The following is a 19,889-nucleotide window of genomic DNA, read 5'->3' on the forward strand; positions in this document are numbered from 1 at the left end:
CTTTTCTCTCTTTCTCTCTCTTTTTTTTCTTTTTCATCGGAAGTAGCACAAGGAATCAGTTAAAGTTGTTCTTTGCCTTTACAATTTGCAGTGTCGGCGGCTTCCACAGTTGAAATACCGATCGGTAACCGATGGTGAGGACCGCCAAAATTTCTTGTACCTCTGGTTGCAGGTGGAAACGGGTTCCAGCAAAAAAAATTCACAAATTTCGTTTCAAAATTTTAAATTTCAAAAAAAAAACTGGGAAAATTTCTATTAAAAACTAGACGGTACCAGAAGTCAGTTCAGAAATATATTTTTTGTTCAAAAAATCAGCTTTTGGCAAATTAAACAAATCAGAAACAAACATTGCCAGTTTAAAAAAAACAATTCAAAGCTTTTTTTCGTTACAAATCACCAAAAACTGCTCAGTTTTACCGATTTTTTTCTTACCAAATCTCGTTTTTTCAAATTCGCAATCAGAACACTAGTACACAGAATCTCTATAGTGACGGTCCTAGAGCTATTTGCACTGGCGTTTTTCAGTGCCGCCAGTGCTATGACAGGTTGTTTAAGAAAACCGTATGTGGAAACAAGATTTTCACTAGCGGTTTTTTAAGCAACCGTGAGTGAAAATAACATTAACACTAGCGGTTGCTGAAGAAAACCGTCTGTGGAAATAAGATTTTCACTGGCGGTTTTCTTAAGCAACCGCCAGTGAAAATAACATTAGCACTATCCAGTTTGAAACTGGTGGTGGATAAATACGAAATTCGTTTGGTTTCCTGTTCTCGGAGGTCACCGGAAAATTGCTGAAATGAGATGTAAACCTTCGTCCACACCAAGTCGGACCTGCCAGCAAATTCATGCAACGACCAACGGTGGAGCACCATGAGGTTGTCAATAGGATCATACCCTACATCGCAAGCACCCTCGAGTACGGCCTTCACTATGCTCAATGTTCTGGTGCAACACATTTCGTTGCCTGTTGGAGACTTGTTCTCAAATGCTATGAGTTAAGAACAAGGCAACACAGAAAATGTTAAACATTAAGGTCCTTCGTCCTTTGAAGCATTATTTCCCTTAGGATATAACGATCTCCGGACGAAGGTCATGAATGACTAACCTTCATCAATACAGCATACATTAGTGAAAGACGAAGCATATGAAACATAAAAGATAGCATAAATAATCATATAACATTATTCATCTAACTTTATTAACTCATCATAGAGAAATAGAGACAATATTGAATTATAAATGTACCTTCGGCTTGGAAGGAGATGAAAATACAAGTGTGACGCAAAAGCAAATGCCAAGTCAACGTGAACAGTACGGGAGTACTGTTCACCTATTTATAGGCACGGGGTACATCCCATACAAAATTACATACATGCCCTTTACATTTGGTGATAATTCCATAGCAATCTATCGAGGTCTAAATGGCCTTTTCATCTTTAAGTCGGTTCCCTCTTCTGCGAACATGCCGAAGCTTTACTGCTTCACAGCTTCGGCGCTGTGTCAACCTTCGTATCTTTTGAGCTTCTCCCTTTCTGATACGAGTCCGAAGATACCTGTTCAGACATTTATACTCCAGAAACATTGTTAAATTATGTTTTTGAGGACCTTCGGACGCCGAAGGTCCCCAACAGTAGCCCCTCGCAATATTAATTTGTTAGAAATAATAAATTTAGATTGCGATATGGACGAAGGCTTTACGCCGAAGGTCCGAAAAAACACCTTCCCTATGCTAGAATAGCAACATTCAATGACAAGTGGGGTCTTTCAACTTTCAACGCACCGAGCGTATAAATACGGCCATACCGCAAACTCATTTTGCACGCTTTCTGGCCAACCACTCCCGCTTACTCAGTTTTTAGCTCTTGTGCACTGTGTTTTGCTAAGCTTTTTAGCTTTGAAGCTTCGGAATTGAAAACAGTTTTTTAGTGTTTCCGAAGATGTCTGAAGCTGCTAAGAAGGCTGCTGCTGAGATGAAGCTGACTCTTGATGAAGAGAAGAATTTAGGATTTCTTATAGCGATGTCAAAGACCAACACAGAAAAAATCACCAATGAGATTCTGGAAGGACTGTCTGAAGATACTGGTGACAGTGAAAGTTATGATGTAGACAGTGGTGGCGAAGACTCCGAAGATCGCCCCTGGCGACCAAGCCATTCAGTTTATGGTAAATCAACTATCAAAGAGAATCATCTTGTTAATATGAGAGGAAGGTATTTCCGGGATTTGTCCATTGTGAGGGCCGACGAAGGGGAGAAGACTTGTCCACACCCTGAGGAAGATGAAGTCGTAGTATTCCGAAGCTTTTTGAAGGCTGGGCTGCGATTGCCCTTGAGCAGCTTCGTCGTGGAAGTGTTGAAGATTTTTGAAGTCTATCTTCACCAACTTACCCCCGAGGCTATCATAAGGCTGAACATCTTCATGTGGGCCGTGCGAAGCCAAGGTCTGAAGCCTGATGCAAAAAGTTTCTGCAATATGCACGAATTATCATACGAGACAATACCTTGGGGTAAAGAACAGTATCACAACAACTTTGGCTGCTACAGCTTTGTTTCTCGGTCTGAGTCAAGCTGTCCCGTGCCAACTTTTCGGAAGAGGTGGCCTAGCGGCTGGATGACAGAATGGTTTTATGTAAAAAATGATTTGAAAGCACGGGAAGACATCAAAGGTATAATCATGCGACCTATTTGGCAAAGCTTCGGCCTTCGAAGGCCGAAGGTGGAAATGAATGAAGCTGCCGAAAAATGCCAGAGGGCCTTCGGCGTTGTCTGCTCTTTTATAGGAACAAGGGACTTAGTACAAGAGCATATCGCCTTCAGGGTGTGGCCGCTTGCTGAGAAATGGGAAATGCCACAAGAAACCATAAAAGAGGCCGACGAAGGTGGGCTTGTGAGACTGAAGTACACCTTCAAATTTGGAGATAAATTTATTGAGCCAGATGATGAGTGGTTGAAAAGCATTGACAATTTAAGTGATGAGCTGCTCGGAACCTACTCGAAGGCTGAAGATAATGCAATGTCAGCAGCCTTCGGAGGCCGAAAAAAGAAGAGACTGAATCGGGTATTTGATGCCATTGGGTTTGTCTACCCTGATTATTGCTATCCCATTCGGAGGCAGAAGAGAAAAAACACAACCTCTGCAAAAGAAGAAGCTGCAGCTGCTCCTAGCGAACCAGAACCGAAAAGGAAAAAGATAAAGGTTCTTACGCATCAGCCGCGTTATATTGAACCAGCTTCGGTGCCGGAGTTTACCGGGAAAACTTCTTCAGCCACCGAAGCTGAAAAACCAATCGAGCCAGCCTTGTTGCCAGAGATCGCAGAAACGGCCGAAGTGCCACCAAAGATAGAATCAGAACAATCAAACATTTTGTTGTCAGAAACAAAAGAGAAAACCGAAGCGCCGCTCACAGAAAAAATTGAAGAGGTAAAAGAAGCAACTGAGGGCTCCAAAACATCAGAAGTTTTGAGTCCTACAGCAATCATTGGGACAGCAAAAAATGAAAAAGTGCCATCTGCAACTCCGAAGAGAAAGAGAATGGCTAATGTGCTAGATGTATTGGAAACGATCAAATCTTCGAGCACACCTCCGAAGAAAGCTGCTGTTACTCCTGAAACAACAGTTGAAATTTCTGGTTCTACAGCTCCAGAGCAAGAGATTGAAGCCGAAGCTGGGCCCTCAGAGCCCGCAAAAACTTTGGAAAGTGAGGCAGAGAAAATAACAAAGCCAACTTTTGAAGAAACTAGTGTTGTTGCCCCCGAAGCATCCCCCAAAATTCGTGATTATATTTTTCGTCATGCTTCGGGGAAAAAATTATCAGAAAAAGAAGAACAAGAGGCCCAGCATTATGCCCAAAAACTGAAATATCCAAAGGGGGCGTTAATATTTAATGGCAGTGGAGAAGAAGACTTCTTGTACTGTCTCCCCGACAACAAGGAAATTTCTGTCTGTCGGGAGATAAGCAGAAGCTTCGGATTCCCAACTTTAGAAGACGGACTTTCGGTGCTGTCAAAAAACGATCTGGCTGACAGCCTAGCTTATAACAGTTTAAAGGTACGATAAATGAAATCCTTGTATTTTTCCGTTCATTTAAACCCACTGACACACACACATATTCCTTTTTGCAGGGCTTGATACTTAGCAATGCTCTCAGAGCACAGAAAGATACTGAAGACGAAGGGTGTACAATAGCCCTGAGCAACCTTCGTTCCGAAGTAATTGAACTGAGGAACGAAGGTCTCGAAAAAGACAAAATATTATACTCATTAATAAATAAAGTAAAAGAGGACGAAGCTGCTTTTAAAATTCAAGCTGAAGCTCAAAAACGTGAAATTGAAGACCTTCGGAAACAGCTGGCCAGAGCCAAGGAAGAACGCATACTCGAAGAAACAAAGCGTGAACTCAGCGATCAATGGGCAGATCACTTAGAAGTGACTGTTGAAGAGCTTCGTTCGTCCAAAAAGAGATGCTACAACAAATCTATAGATTGTGTTAAGAAATTAAAAGCTAGCTTTGCCAAGGTCGGAGCATTCTCAAGTGAGGAAAATTTTTCCAGAGGCAATCCCGAAGGTGTTATTGAATGGATTGGCCGCGAAGCTGAAGCCTTCGAAGAAATTTTAAATAGCCGAGGTGATATATGCGCCTTCTCTGGCGCCAGAGGGATTGCCACCATCTTAGAAAAGAAGGGCTGCGAACACGTAAAGATTTTGGCACAGTCCGAAGCCTCCTTGTCCTTTGAAGATACAAGAGATCCTTCGGCCGAAGCAAGCATAATTGGTGGAAAGTTTTTTACTGATATCTGGGATAACGGTGGCCGAGAAATGGCAGGAGAAATTATTCAGAGAAGTGAAAAGGGCATCCACAATGCTAGAGAAGTGGCTAAGGCTGCTGAAAAGAGCACAGAGCCCGAAGGTCAACTAGGTATTAACTAATAATTTGTATTGTGTTGTAATTTTTAGTTTTAAACCTCATTTTCCGTTTGTAATAGCAGCATAGCCGTGTCCTGTCCTTCAGATACGACTAAAGCACCTTCGGACCCTCAGCCGAAGGGGGACGACGAAATTAAAAAGATGGCCGAAGATATTATGGACGAAGTCGTGAATCGGCTCCTGAATGAGGCTGCAGAAGTCGTTTTGAGAGAGGATTAAACATTTTTGTAAAAAACTTCTGAAATGTAACATTTTGTAATCGTGAACGTAATATATCTATTTTTGTTATTCAATTCTTTACGATGCATGAAACTTTACATACGTACCGTTTTTGAGTCTTTGGCGAAAAAACACCTTCCCTTCTTTTCATGCTTCGTGAAGAAGAATTACCATTTATCACAACAATATCCGAAATATCCTGGAAAAGTGCTGAAGCTTCGTAGAAACAATCTTCAAGGCTATACTTCAGAAATCAATATTGTTTCTCCTTGTGACTTGGCATGATTTGCCCCTTTTTCAAAGCGTTTTTCCGAAGATTAATGTCATATCTCTTTCTTGTGCCACATGCATTATGATGTATGATGCTTATGTTATGCAAGGATGATGTGATGATGTTATGCTATGTAAGGTGATATTCCGAAGATACACGCATATTTGCGATAAAACACATAATCTTTTTGTGAATCAGCATTGACTTTTCGCTATAAGCCTCCCTTAGGAGCTTCTTCGCCTTTTACTTCAGCGGAATCAGCGTTGACTTTTCGCTGTAAGCTCTGCATTCCCTTAGGAACGTCTTTGGAGCTTCTTCGCCTTTTACTTAGGCGGTATAAGCTCTGCATTCCCTTAGGAACGTCTTTGGAGCTTCTTCGCCTTTTACTTAGGCGGTATCAGCGTTGACTTTTCGCTGTATGCTCTGCATTCCTTTTGGAACGACTTTGGAGCAGAAAACTTACACTGCGCTCCCTTCGGAACGTCTTTTTGTGACTTCGTCAAACTTACTCTGCGTTCCTTAGAACGACTTTTTGTTGCTTCGAAGAATTTTCGATAGTCCGAAGGTCCTTTTATTATCACAAGCCTGTGAAGAAAACATATTTTTCTTGTAGGAATCAACGAAACTAGTTACATGACACCTAAACAATGTCCTTTATTACAGAAAATAAAACTGAATGAAAAACATTGCTATTAAGGTAGGATATTTGTCAATAGATGTGCTTTGATTCTGGCACAGTGCTGTTGACCGTGCGAGCTTCGGACTGTTCTCTGAAGTCCCTTTGATGCGGAGCATATTGGCTCCCTTCTGGCTGCTGGCCTTGTTGCAACGGAGGTGGAGGTGGAGGCTGTTGCCAGGAAGCTTGAGGCTGACTCGCCGAAGCAGCAGAGACTGCAGGATGGTTGCCCACATATTCTGGGATGTAGGGCGAATGATACGAAGCTGTATGCATGACCTGCTTCGGCTGGGCTTGTTGTGCTGCTGCTTCAGCTATTTCCTTTTGCTTCTGTATAGTAACATGGCACATCCTGGTAGTATGGCCTTTGTTCTCACCGCAGAATAAGCAAAAGATTCTTCTCGGTTGATCGCCAAATCTTCCTCCGAAGCCCCTGGCGCCTCTGCCTCTTGGAGCTGGTGGCCGGAAGGAGCTTTGCTGTTGTCCAGAGGCCTGTGAGGAGTTTTGTGGCCTTTGCTGTTGGCTTCCTCTGTCATCATTTTGTGTAGAATTGTGAATTGATCTCACATGCCTCAGGTAAAACCTCCCTCCGAAGCCCCTGGTCATTTCAGAAAACCTGAAAGCCTCCTCCCTTCTTTGGCGAAAATCATTGTCGGCCCGAATGTATTCATCCATTTTCTGGAGAAGCTTCTCCAAAGTTTGAGGAGGCTTCCTGGCGAAGTACTGAGCTGACGGACCTGGCCGAAGCCCCTTGATCATGGCCTCGATGACAATTTCATTGGGCACCGTTGGTGCCTGTGCCCTCAGACGCAAGAACCTTCGGACATATGCCTGAAGGTATTCTTCGTGGTCCTGATTGCACTGGAACAGAGCCTGAGCAGTGACCGGCTTAGTCTGAAATCCTTGAAAACTGGTTAACAACAAATCCTTCAACTTCTGCCATGAAGTGATCGTTCCTGGTCGAAGGGAGGAATACCAGGTTTGAGCAACACTTCTAACAGCCATAACAAAAGATTTGGCCATGACTGAAGCATTGCCACCATACGAAGACACTGTTGCTTCGTAGCTCATCAAAAACTGCTTCGGGTCTGAGTGGCCATCGAATACAGGGAGCTGAGGCGGCTTGTATGACGGGGGCCAAGGTGTAGCCTGCAACTCAGCGGACAGAGGAGAAGCATCATCAAAAACAAAATTCCCATGATGGAAATTGTCATACCAATCATCTTCGTTGGGAAAACCCTCCTGATGAAGGTCTTGATGCTGAGGCCTTCGGTGTTGCTCGTCCTGAGCAAGATGACGAACTTCTTCAGAGGCTTCGTCTATCTGCCTCTGCAGCTCAGCTACTCTGGCCATCTTTTCCTTCTTGCGTTGAACCTGCTGCTGAAGGATTTCCAGGTTTTGAATCTCCTGATCTAGATCATCCTCCGGAGGTGTTGGACTGGTAGCCTTCCTCTTCTGGCTTCGTGCCTCCCTAAGAGAAAGGACGTCTTGATTGGGGTCGAGCGGCTGCAGCGTGCCAGCCCCTGGTGCTGAAGCCTTCTTCGGCGGCATGACGAAGGTGATGCTTGCCGAAGGTGTTGAAAAGCTCAAGGAGTGGAAGTGAGTTCACCGGAGGTGGGCGCCAATGTTGGAGACTTGTTCTCAAATGCTATGAGTTAAGAACAAGGCAACACAGAAAATGTTAAACATTAAGGTCCTTCGTCCTTTGAAGCATTATTTCCCTTAGGATATAACGATCTCCGGACGAAGGTCATGAAGGACTAACCTTCATCAATACAGCATACATTAGTGAAAGACGAAGCATATGAAACATAAAAGATAGCATAAATAATCATATAACATTATTCATCTAACTTTATTAACTCATCATAGAGAAATAGAGACAATATTGAATTATAAATGTACCTTCGGCTTGGAAGGAGATGAAAATACAAGTGTGACGCAAAAGCAAATGCCAAGTCAACGTGAACAGTACGGGAGTACTGTTCACCTATTTATAGGCACGGGGTACATCCCATACAAAATTACATACATGCCCTTTACATTTGGTGATAATTCCATAGCAATCTATCGAGGTCTAAATGGCCTTTTCATCTTTAAGTCGGTTCCCTCTTCTGCGAACATGCCGAAGCTTTACTGCTTCACAGCTTCGGCGCTGTGTCAACCTTCGTATCTTTTGAGCTTCTCCCTTTCTGATACGAGTCCGAAGATACCTGTTCAGACATTTATACTCCAGAAACATTGTTAAATTATGTTTTTGAGGACCTTCGGACGCCGAAGGTCCCCAACATTGCCCACAATGTGATCTCAACAATGACATTGATATGAACAAGAACACAAGCGACACGATGTCGTTCCTCGGCAATTGCTTGATCAGTTGGCATCAACCAAGTAACATGTGGTGGCACTATCCAGTTGAGACGAAATGCGTCACCACCACCACCACTTCTGCCACCGAAGGACTTTGGTTGGCTCGGTTGCTAGGTGATCTACTTGGTGAAAAGACCGAGGCAGTCGAGCTCTAGGTGGATAACAAGTCTACCCTGATAGATGTTGGTAGAGAATACCATCTTTCATCAACGAACCAAGCACTTCAGAATCAAGTACCACTTCATCCGGGGTTACTGGGAAGAGGGAAGTCTCAAGGTAAGGTCGACTAGGTCAACACTATGGACCAGCTTGCGAACGTCTTCGTCAAATCACTTGCATGGGTCAAGTTCCATGAGCTTTAAGCCAGATTTAGGCTGATTGAAATCAACTTTAAGTCCACACACAAGCCTCATCGGGTGGGGGGGGGGGAATTGATGGATGAGCCTATATGTCCTAATATTTTTAAGCTCCAATTTAAGATAAGCAGTTGTATAGATGGCCAACCATGTCGATCGTGTATAATAGGCCGGCACGAGGCCAGGCCATTTAGGCCCAACCTAACCTAAATCGTGCTCGGACTGGCGTAGGGCTAGAAAAAAGCTTGAGACACAAGAGCCGGCTCGGCTCGGCTCAGCTCGGCTCGGAGCGACTTGCGAACCTCGAGCGAGTTGAGATGGACCAGGTTTTCAAGCTCGTTAGTATAGTGAGCCAACTTCGAGTCGAGCCGAGCCTCCTCCTTCAGCTTGTGAGTCAATCCAACTTCGGGCTGAGCCTCCTCCTTCAACTCGTTAAGTGGACGAGCCGAGTCAAGCCGAGCTCGGTCCGCCAACAAGCTGTACCAAGCTGACCGAGCTTGGCTCGGCTCGTTTCTGACTCTAGATTGGCGCAGACCATAATTAAGTTGTGTCATGAGCCATATATCATGCCATTATATCTTATTTATTTTAGCATCTTAGTTGATTGGTTTCTAACTGTAAAGTAGAACTTATGCTACTTGAGTTGAACCCAAAAGCAGCTGCAATAGCACTATCTAAGGTCCTGTTATAAACCTCTAGAGCTAATTGTTAGCCAGTTAATAAGTTATTAGCTAGGTTTAGGTAGCTATCAACTAATGATTATTTAAGAGGTATAACTAACAATTAGCTGGTCTATTATCTAATATATTCTAAACCCGTCAGTTAATTTTAGTAGGTAACTATAGTTTTAGAGTGTTGCTACACGTATGACTGGTACGACTAGGGTCATCTAATGGCTTATAATTTATTAGTTCAAAACAAGAGACAACAACAGTTGTAGATTAACGTTGGTTGGTCGTACTCTAGTTATACAAGTGGTCATACGTGAAGCATTTTCATTAGTTTTATAGGTTTAAAACAGGATGAAGTAATACAGAAAATTCTCAAAGCTTGTGTCTTAGCCAACATTCAGGCACTCAACGCGCCTGCAGAATTGCATTATATAAATACATCTTGAGGCCCAACTATAATGCCCCATAATTGCCGCCTATAGATGGCAAATTATAAATTTTGATTATCTAGCTGATAGGGTAATCATATATAGAGTTGGTAACGGAATCAGGCGATACTGTCTTTTCCTATATCGCTGAAGGCCGCGAAGCATGCACGTTCAGAAGTTCAGTCAAAGCACCATGACGTTGGGGGTTTTTTTTGTTAATTTAATGCTTCGGCCTTCAGCCATCCTTTTGCACCTGCAAATTCTGAGCTGATCTTTTGTATGTATGTTCTGTTTCTTTATTGTAGCTGAATGCTGCAAATCTTGAATACTTATTTTTTTAAAAAAAAATCGCCTGCTTTTGTTCAGTTATTTTCTCTCTAGTGGCCCTCCTAAACTCTTTTGCAGATGTAAACTACTCATCAAAGCAATAGAATAGCCGTGCACAATAAATCACACCCAACTGCAACTGATCAGCCTGCTTTATTTGTGACCCACATAATAACCCACTCCCTGATCCTGAAATATTTTTAGATAATTAGTGCCCAGATGCTTGAAAGTTGAAGACAGTGATGTGGGCGTTAAGCCAACAAAATCCTGAAAACCCGGGAGCACAAATCGTCGCCAACCACTAGGCCTAGGGGACACTCAAGACAGTGACCCCATTGCCCAGCACTGCACTGCAATCTATATACATTTCATGTATGGCTTCTTGTAAACAGCACGCTGAACAAACAAGAGCAAGCAGGTCTCCGTGACACTCTTGAAAAGGGCAGGCAGGCATAGAAAATCGACATGACCGGCCTTGTGCTCCAAAGTGCATGACAAACCACTCTTTTCTTGGAAGTTTTTATAGGGAAAGAAAGAAAGAAACATGGAGTAGTGCCTCCTGAACTACCATGGTGGCAGTCCACATCCTGCGGGTAGAAAGCGTGCTGGTGATCTCCATGAGATTCAATTTGGGGATCCCATTTAATCTCCGACCGTGTTCAGAGATGATCATCAACCAGATCGAGGTCTTTTCCGATGCGGATCAGGTCGAAGTTTGGATATGTGCTCCGCGTAGCAATTGCATTATGAGATTGCCCGTGCAAAATTATGAATTATGATGGGCTCCTAACCCGCTTTGCGGCTAATCATCAGTTGCATTACCACGTGGAGAACAGAAAAGGAGTCAAAATAATTAGTTGAGATGTGTGTGCGGTTTGATCCTTAAACTTTGGCTTTTCACTCGTATCTCATGGCCCAGAGCCAGATCCCTTGCTTTGTCCTGCTGCGTGGTTGTATTGTATGTGGAGCTCCTAAATCTCCAAAAGTACCATGTCCAAATTGAAGCATTATTGTTTTCAGGCAAAGTTAAAATGTTATGTACAGCAATTTAATTTTTCCTAGATATTCCATTGAAGTTCCATTAGTTTGAGCTCAGCCTGTTCTTGTCGTGTCCTGACAAAAAATTGAAGCTTGGGAACCATGACATAGACTGAGGCAGACAGAACACCCCAACCTCAGCAATTTGGGGCAGTAGTTGCCAGGCCAGAAACCTTGGGTTGCTGTCTCTTCTCTCTACTCCCTAGTATCCCTTTAGGTATAGCACTTTGGAAGCAAGAAGTGACTGAGAAACCTTTAACTTTCTGCAGCTACCTTTAGCTGTTGCATTTTATTAGTAGTAGAATGTAGTAAATAGTAATCTACCCATATATACAGAAGCTTTTTGATTGAGTGTCATCTTTACAGAAGTCACCAGGGGTAAATCAGTAAATGCTAGTCACTAGCAAATCTGTCTGTACAATTTTTATCAGTTAGCTCTACCATTTTAGGTGTATTAACTTGCAAAACAAGAGGTTCGCCTCCATCAGCCACAGTAGTTTATACTGAAATTTATATACTGCCACAACAGCGGTGCTCGGCGCAACTGAAATTGACAGCGTCTGTAAATATCTAGTAATGCACCTTCTGACATCAGTAGTACTGCTCGGCAAAGAACACGTTGGAAGAAGCGTCTAATGACAGGGGTAATTAAATGTCAATCCTTCTTTCATCATTGTTTAACCTTTCTGCAGCTTCTTTGCAGCAGAATGTTCTGAACTGACAAGAGGCCACATTTGGTAAATGTAATACCCACCATCATAGCCTGCTTTTTTATCACTGTACGTACCTGCAGGAACTCATCAGCTGGATCTATCTACCTATCGATCCAAGTACACAAAACAGTTTGGTTGGCCATGTTCTGTGAAATTTTTTAAATTACTACAAGATCAGGTCAGATCAGATCTTGGCAGCAAGCAGGGCTGGAAAATGCTCTGGTGTCAGGGAACTAACGGAAGAATGAGATGTAAAAGAACATGCATCACAGCTAGAGCAAGGTACAAGTTTCAACTTATTTAAACTAGCGATAAGTCCTCCCTTACAACTTAACCATGTGTACCCCCATGTTGTGATCACAACACATCACCACTACTCCACTAGGCCACAGCACCTTGATGGGATCTAAATCCAAAGCCCTCTCTGCATTCCCATGATGCTTCCATCTCTATTACTTAAACCTTGTGAGTGACACCTAACATGTCCCCTAAACTGTTTGCCGTCGCTCACGCGGTCTCATTTTTTTTTTCGTGCACTTGTGGTCTGTCTGTTGGATGACATTGACTTGGTACATACTACTACTACTAACACAAAGCTAACTTGAGAAAACTTCATCAAACTGATGTTTAAAAGTTTAAAGTTTGGGTGAATCTTGAACAAGATGCTAGTTAGCTTAAAAAAATTTCAACCAGAACATATAGCAAAACGTCATCTTATTAACACAGTAGTTCTAAGTTCTCTTGGACTCTTTCTACTCATAGGTTATAGGTATGTACATGTTTCTTGATAAAAGTTTCAGATTTTCAATAGCACCTACTTTTTCTGTTACTTTCCAGCAGGGGTTGCCACCCTTTTGCACGGTTAATTAAGTTGGTAGTGATTTTTTTTAATCTTTTGTAGAGGTATTATACTAACCTACACTCCTTGACTGCATGTGCCCCTCCCCTAAGCTAAGATTCCTATCTTATTCCACCTCGCTTGCTCATTTTTCTTTAACCCGGACACTCCTCTGATGCCTATGATTGAGTTCAGACACAGTAATAGGAGTTTGCCGGTCCCTTGTATTCTATTGGGCTCCTCTCGGTTTCTCTGGAAAGTTAGGCATGTGATGCGAACATGCATGCACACTGAACTTTGGAAAATAGTACCGCACAGAAGGTGCAGGAACAGTAAATTGAACAGATGGATTTTTTTTTATGAATTTGCATATGGTTTACGTACCACCTTGTCTTGCAGTTTTTTAGTTCTCGTCCATGTGAATTGCTACTAGAGAGAAGCTTACTGTTGTGTGGCTACTGGCTAGGCTGCTATACCTCCCAAAAGTTTAATCCTCTGTCCATGTGCAAGACCACAATTCTCTTGTCGAGATGATTACAGTAACACTACTTAGTGTTAGAATTATATAACATAAATACTTGAGATGCCGTTTGGTTCACGAAATGTAAAGTAAATGGTAATGGTAATGATTCACACTTGATTATAACAAATCGCTTACAAATATGTGAACCAAACAATATCTAAAATTTTATAGCGTGAAGCCGTGAAGGCAATATATGTGCTACCTGCGGGCAGACTGCTACAGTAACTTTGTGCAGATCTGAGACAGGTGCAGGGAAAGATGAACGCTGGTTAGATCTATGATGGGTTGATTTTATACAGGAAATGTTAGCCAGATCATCTGAGTCAGAGAGGTTGCATTGCATTACCAAGATCACAGAGAGCATGTTCACATGCAACACTACTCTACTACATGATCTTTTCTCATTGGAGTTGTCACTTCTGTATCTTCATTTTCCATGGTCAGAAAAAAGTAATACTGCATTGAGGTGTAGACTGGATAAAGCTCGAGGGATGATGATATCATTTCTACTGCTCCCACAGTACAACAAATTTATATTCTTTTTTTTTCACAGAAGCAGCTCTGAATCACTGCAGATGGACAGACCATCAGAAACCTTTAGAAGGTAAACACCCAGAGCACAGGGGAGGGCACGTGAATTGAGTAGTAAACAAACACCAGCAGCAGCCGGTGTTATTAGCTTGTGAGTTCTGGCCACCCTGCATCAGTGCAGTACAAAAGAACAAGCTTTCACAGGCGCTAGAAACACTGTACTTATTAACAAGGGATAAAGTTCAGAACTTGGGGTTACCGAGGAGGAAGAAATGTTCTCACTCACCTGCACCACACCTCCTCAACAGAGCACTGAGCACAGCAGCAAGCAATTAACAATTCAGGATCAGCCAGTGGCAATAATGAGTACATCAACTAGGGATAAACATACCCAAATGATGCCATCAGCTGGGCTCCATCCATGCCATCTTCCTTCCATCTTCTTTCTTCCCCCACACCTGGATTGACAATTGCTAATATTCCTTTCTGATCTGAAACTCTAAGAACCACATTTTTGCAGACCACACTCGCTGATTTTGCTTGTTACCAATCGAGCACGAATCTCAAAGACGAATAGACGGTATGGCACAGTAGGATCTACGGCTAGAGAACAGAAGATGGTACAAGGCACTGTACCTAATCAAATCTGTTGTTTATCGAAAAGAATATCCTGCAAAAGCTAAGCTATTGCTTCGTTTATTTCATTTGGATCCAGATCTCTAAAGCCTCTGTCTCTGTGTGCTATAAACAAATCCTGGGGTCTCCCGCTCTACAATCCCAAGGCGACGAGGAGGTGCCGCTCACCACCCACCCGCGGCCTCGGGCCCTCGGCCACCCTCTGCTCTGCTCCCCCAATGCCTCAGCGCCTGGGCGCCACCACGGCGGCGAGGCTGGTCGCGCTCCTCGTGTGCCTCTCCCCGGCGCTGCTCGCGCCCTGCCGCGGTGTCAACGAGCAAGGCCAGGCGCTGCTGCGATGGAAAGGGTCGTCGGCGCGCGGCGCGCTGGACTCGTCGTGGCGGGCGGCGGACGCGACCCCGTGCCGGTGGCTCGGCGTGGGGTGCGACGCGCGCGGCGACGTCACGTCGCTGACCATCAGGTCGGTCGACCTCGGCGGTGCTCTCCCGGCGGGGCCGGAGCTGCGGCCGCTGAGCTCGTCGCTCAAGACGCTGGTGCTCTCCGGCACCAACCTCACCGGCGCGATCCCCAGGGAGCTCGGCGACCTCGCCGAGCTCACCACGCTTGACCTCAGCAAGAACCAGCTGTCCGGCGCCATCCCGCACGAGCTCTGCCGGCTGACGAAGCTCCAGTCGCTGGCGCTCAACAGCAACTCGCTGCGGGGCGCCATCCCGGGCGACATTGGCAACCTCACCAGCCTGACGACCCTCGCGCTCTACGACAACCAGCTCAGCGGCGCCATCCCGGCGAGCATCGGCAACCTGAAGAAGCTACAGGTGCTGCGCGCCGGCGGGAACCAGGCGCTCAAGGGCCCGCTGCCGCCGGAGATCGGCCGGTGCACCGACCTCACCATGCTCGGCCTCGCCGAGACCGGCCTCTCCGGGAGCCTGCCGGAGACGATCGGGCAGCTCAAGAAGATCCAGACGATCGCCATCTACACCGCGATGCTCACCGGCTCCATCCCCGAGAGCATCGGCAACTGCACCGAGCTCACCAGCCTCTACCTGTACCAGAACTCCCTCTCCGGGCCCATCCCGCCGCAGCTCGGCCAGCTGCGCAAGCTGCAGACGGTGCTGCTGTGGCAGAACCAGCTCGTCGGCACTATCCCGCCGGAGATCGCCAACTGCAAGGACCTCGTGCTCATCGACCTGTCGCTCAACTCGCTCACGGGGCCCATCCCGAGCAGCTTCGGCACGCTGCCGAACCTGCAGCAGCTGCAGCTCAGCACCAACAAGCTCACCGGCGTCATCCCGCCGGAGCTCTCCAACTGCACGTCGCTGACCGACGTCGAGGTGGACAACAACGAGCTGTCCGGGGAGATCGGCATCGACTTCTCGCGGCTGCGCAACCTGACCCTGTTCTACGCGTGGCAGAACCGGCTGACCGGCCCCGTGCCGGCAGGCCTCGCGCAGTGCGAGGGCTTGCAGTCGCTGGACCTCTCGTACAACAACCTCACCGGCCCCGTCCCGGGGGATGTGTTCGCGCTGCAGAACCTGACCAAGCTGCTGCTTCTGAACAACGACCTCTCCGGGTTCATACCGCCGGAGATCGGCAACTGCACCAATCTCTACCGGCTCCGGCTCAACGACAACCGGCTTTCCGGGACGATACCTGCGGAGATCGGCAAGCTGAAGAACCTCAATTTCCTCGACCTGGGCAGCAACCGCCTTGTCGGGCCGTTGCCGGCGGCGCTGTCCGGCTGCGACAACCTAGAATTCATGGACCTGCACTCGAATGCCCTGTCTGGCGCTTTGCCGGACGAGCTGCCCCGCAGTCTACAGTTCGTCGACATCTCCGACAACAAGCTCACCGGTATGCTGGGCCCCGGCATTGGGTTGTTGCCGGAGCTGACGAAGCTTAACCTCGGGATGAACCGGATCTCCGGGGGCATACCGCCGGAGCTCGGTTCCTGCGAGAAGCTTCAGCTGCTGGACCTCGGCGACAACGCGCTCTCTGGTGGCATCCCGCCGGAGCTCGGGAAGCTTCCATCGCTGGAGATTTCGCTTAACCTCAGCTGTAACCGTCTCTCCGGGGAAATTCCAGCGCAGTTCGGCGAGCTGGATAAGCTTGGCAGCCTCGACATCTCGTACAACCAGCTCTCTGGCAGCCTTGCGCCCCTCGCGAGGCTCGAGAACCTCGTCATGCTCAACATCTCTTACAACACGTTCTCTGGTGACCTCCCAGACACGCCCTTCTTCCAGAAGCTTCCGCTCAGCGACATCGCGGGCAACCACCTGCTCGTCGTGGGCGCCGGCGGTGACGAGGCCTCCCGGCACGCGGCCGTTTCGGCGCTGAAGCTGGCCATGACAATCCTTGTCGTGGTGAGCGCTCTCCTCCTCCTGACGGCCACCTACGTGCTCGCGCGCTCGCGGCGCCGCAACGGCGCCATCCACGGGCACGGCGCCGACGAGACGTGGGAGGTGACCCTGTACCAGAAGCTGGACTTCTCCGTGGACGAGGTGGTGCGCGCGCTGACGTCGGCGAACGTGATCGGGACGGGGAGCTCGGGCGTGGTGTACCGCGTGGCGCTCCCAAACGGCGACTCCCTCGCCGTGAAGAAGATGTGGTCGTCCGACGAGGCCGGCGCGTTCCGCAACGAGATCTCGGCGCTGGGTTCCATCCGGCACCGTAACATCGTGCGGCTGCTCGGGTGGGGCGCCAACCGCAGCACCAAGCTGCTCTTCTACGCCTACCTCCCCAACGGCAGCCTCAGCGGGTTCATCCACCGCGGTGGCGTCAAGGGCGCCGCTGACTGGGGCGCGCGCTACGACGTCGCGCTTGGCGTCGCGCACGCCGTGGCGTACCTCCACCACGACTGCCTGCCGGCCATCCTGCACGGCGACATCAAGGCCATGAACGTCCTCCTCGGCCCCCGGAACGAGCCGTACCTCGCCGACTTTGGCCTCGCCCGCGTCCTGTCCGGCGCCGTCGCGTCCGGCTCCGCCAAGCTCGACTCGTCCAAGGCGCCGCGCATTGCCGGCTCATATGGCTACATCGCGCCAGGTAAATGTCATGGCCATTTATTTCCTAAAAAGAACAGCTACTGGACTTTTTTTCTTCTTGGTGCCTAAAATCAAATCAAAACAGAGTACGCGTCCATGCAACGGATCACGGAGAAGAGCGACGTGTACAGCTTCGGCGTGGTGGTGCTGGAGATCCTGACGGGGAGGCACCCGCTGGACCCGACGTTGCCGGGCGGCACGCACCTGGTGCAGTGGGTGCGGGAGCACGTGCGCGCCAAGCGGGCCACGGCGGAGCTCCTGGACCCGCGTCTGCGGGGGAAGCCGGAGGCGCAGGTGCAGGAGATGCTGCAGGTGTTCTCGGTCGCCATGCTCTGCATCGCCCACAGGGCGGAAGACCGGCCGGCGATGAAGGACGTCGTGGCGCTGCTCAAGGAGATCAGGCGGCCAGCCGAGAGGTCCGATGAGGGGAAGGAGCAGCCGGCGTGCAACACCGCGGCGGCGGCGACCGCCGCCGCCGCTGAGCCACTGGACGGGCAGGCGCAACGGTCGCCACCCCGGAGCCCGCTGCCCAAGGGCGGCTCGTCGAGCTGCTCGTTCGCCATGTCCGACTACTCTAGCTGATGAATCATGGTCCCTGGAGTGCTGCTGTTAGATAACGATTAGCAAAGCACTAGGAGGTGAATTTTGGAGGTGTAATAATATGGTGTGATTAGTGTATCAGTAAGCAGTTAAAATGTTAATTAATTCAGATTATAGCTTGTAACTCGCTCAGATGTATTTGTACTTGTAAATTAATCATTAATCAATCAATTAATGGGTCAATTTTTGAAGAAAAAACTGCGACATGACGATGATAAATGATCGGAAACGGTACTATAATGATATGATAGTTATATGCTAATGCATCGCAACGAAATCTATATACCATATAAATATACTTTGAGTATAGAATAGAAAACATAAAATGTATATTCTTTGTTGGCTATCACTACCGGAAACGAGCGCTTTGTCGAGTGCCTGAATCACTCGGCAAACCCTTAAAAACACTCGGCAAAGACTTTACCGAGTGTCGCACTCGGCAAAGAAGGCTCGGCACACAGTGCATCGGCAAAGCCTTCTTTGCCGAGTACCTTTTCTCGGGCACTCGGTATAGAGGTTTGCCGAGTGTCAGGGAGCACTCGGCAAAGAAAAGCAGTCGTTACGGCGACAGGTGACGGAGATGGCGTCTTTGCCGAGTGTCCAGGGTGACACTCGGCAAAGGAGTTACCTTTGCCGAGTGTCTGCCCGGTAGCACTCAGCAAAGAATCAATCTTTGCCGAGTGCCACCTGGGACACTCGGCAAAGAACCTGCCAGGGAGGGTCTCCATGTCAGGTTCTTTGCCGAGTGCTACGTACGGCACTCGGCAAAGTGTGCCTCTTTGCCGAGTGTCAGAGACATTACACTCGCAAAGAACCTATACCAGTGCTCAGGTCTTGGTTCTTTGCCGAGTGCTATGACCCTGACACTCGGCAAAGTGACCAGTAGACACATTTTTTTATTTGTTTTTTATATTCCATCCACACAAACAAAATATATCACATATATACATCACAGATATCATCACAAACATAAATAGCCAACACAAACATAAATATCCATCACAAACATAAGTGTTCAACACAAGTATCCAACACAAACATAAGTCTCATACGTCTCAAGCTCTCACATAAGTATCAAACACAAACATAAGTATTCTACACAAGTTCTGAAGTCTAAACACTGAAAACATAACACTCATTGAGGTGGGCGGTTCGACTGGTGCTGCGTTGGGCTGAACCCTTCCGGAGGGTTGTTGGATGCTGCCCCGGATTGGCCCTGCACAGAGAAGAGATTGCATGTGTTATACCAGATGCATTACCAACATCTAACTACAATTTTGATACTCACAGGAGTATGGAAGAGAGCAGAGTCAACTGGAGGGAACAATGGAGGTGGTGGAGCGATGCCATGTGCGGCGCCAAGGCTCTGCATGTATTGGAACATCTCCGCCATCCTCTGATGATCTGCCAGGCGAGCCGCCTCCCGCTCCGCCTCCCGCTCCGCCATAATCCTCGCCTCCATATCGTGACGTTCCCTCCTCTCTTCTTCTAGTTGAGTATGTAATATTACAAGCCAACGTTATAGTAACTCAAAGAGAAGGTATATAACTCAAGGAATGACGAGTTACAGAAGCACTAACCTCGAGTTGCTGTATACGAAGTTGTGAGCTGTCGTGCTGAGGTCTTATGGCTGGACTCGAGCCCGTGCTCCTTGCTCTCACCTGAGACAGAGTGGGAGTGGAGGACGAGTCGATTGCCCCGTCGGCAATCCAGTACCGCCCATGTCTCTT

The 19,889-nt window shown here is 47.2% G+C and overlaps 1 protein-coding gene across 1 annotated transcript; it reads left to right on the forward strand.

Annotated features, from left to right (window-relative positions):
• Positions 1-11,606: 11,606 nt before the first annotated feature.
• On the forward strand, positions 11,607-18,350 carry LOC103654469 (LRR receptor-like serine/threonine-protein kinase). The gene is made up of 3 exons (XM_008681296.3): positions 11,607-14,502; positions 14,598-17,560; positions 17,645-18,350. The coding sequence occupies exons 2-3, from the start codon at positions 14,737-14,739 to the stop codon at positions 18,139-18,141; spliced, it is 3,321 nt and encodes a 1,106-aa protein (XP_008679518.1). The 5' UTR covers positions 11,607-14,502; positions 14,598-14,736; the 3' UTR covers positions 18,142-18,350.
• The last annotated feature ends 1,539 nt before the right edge of the window (positions 18,351-19,889 follow it).

The sequence above is a fragment of the Zea mays genome, chromosome 4 (genome assembly GCF_902167145.1).
Source record: "Zea mays cultivar B73 chromosome 4, Zm-B73-REFERENCE-NAM-5.0, whole genome shotgun sequence".
In the NCBI taxonomy this organism is placed as follows: Eukaryota; Viridiplantae; Streptophyta; class Magnoliopsida; order Poales; family Poaceae; genus Zea; species Zea mays.

Coding starts and splice junctions, on each gene's coding strand:
- LOC103654469 (XM_008681296.3), top strand. CDS start 14,737: ATGCCTCAGCGCCTGGGCGCCACCACGGCGGCGAGGCTGGTCGCGCTC. Junction 17,561..17,644: donor ATATGGCTACATCGCGCCAG/GTAAATGTCATG, acceptor AAATCAAAACAG/AGTACGCGTCCATGCAACGG.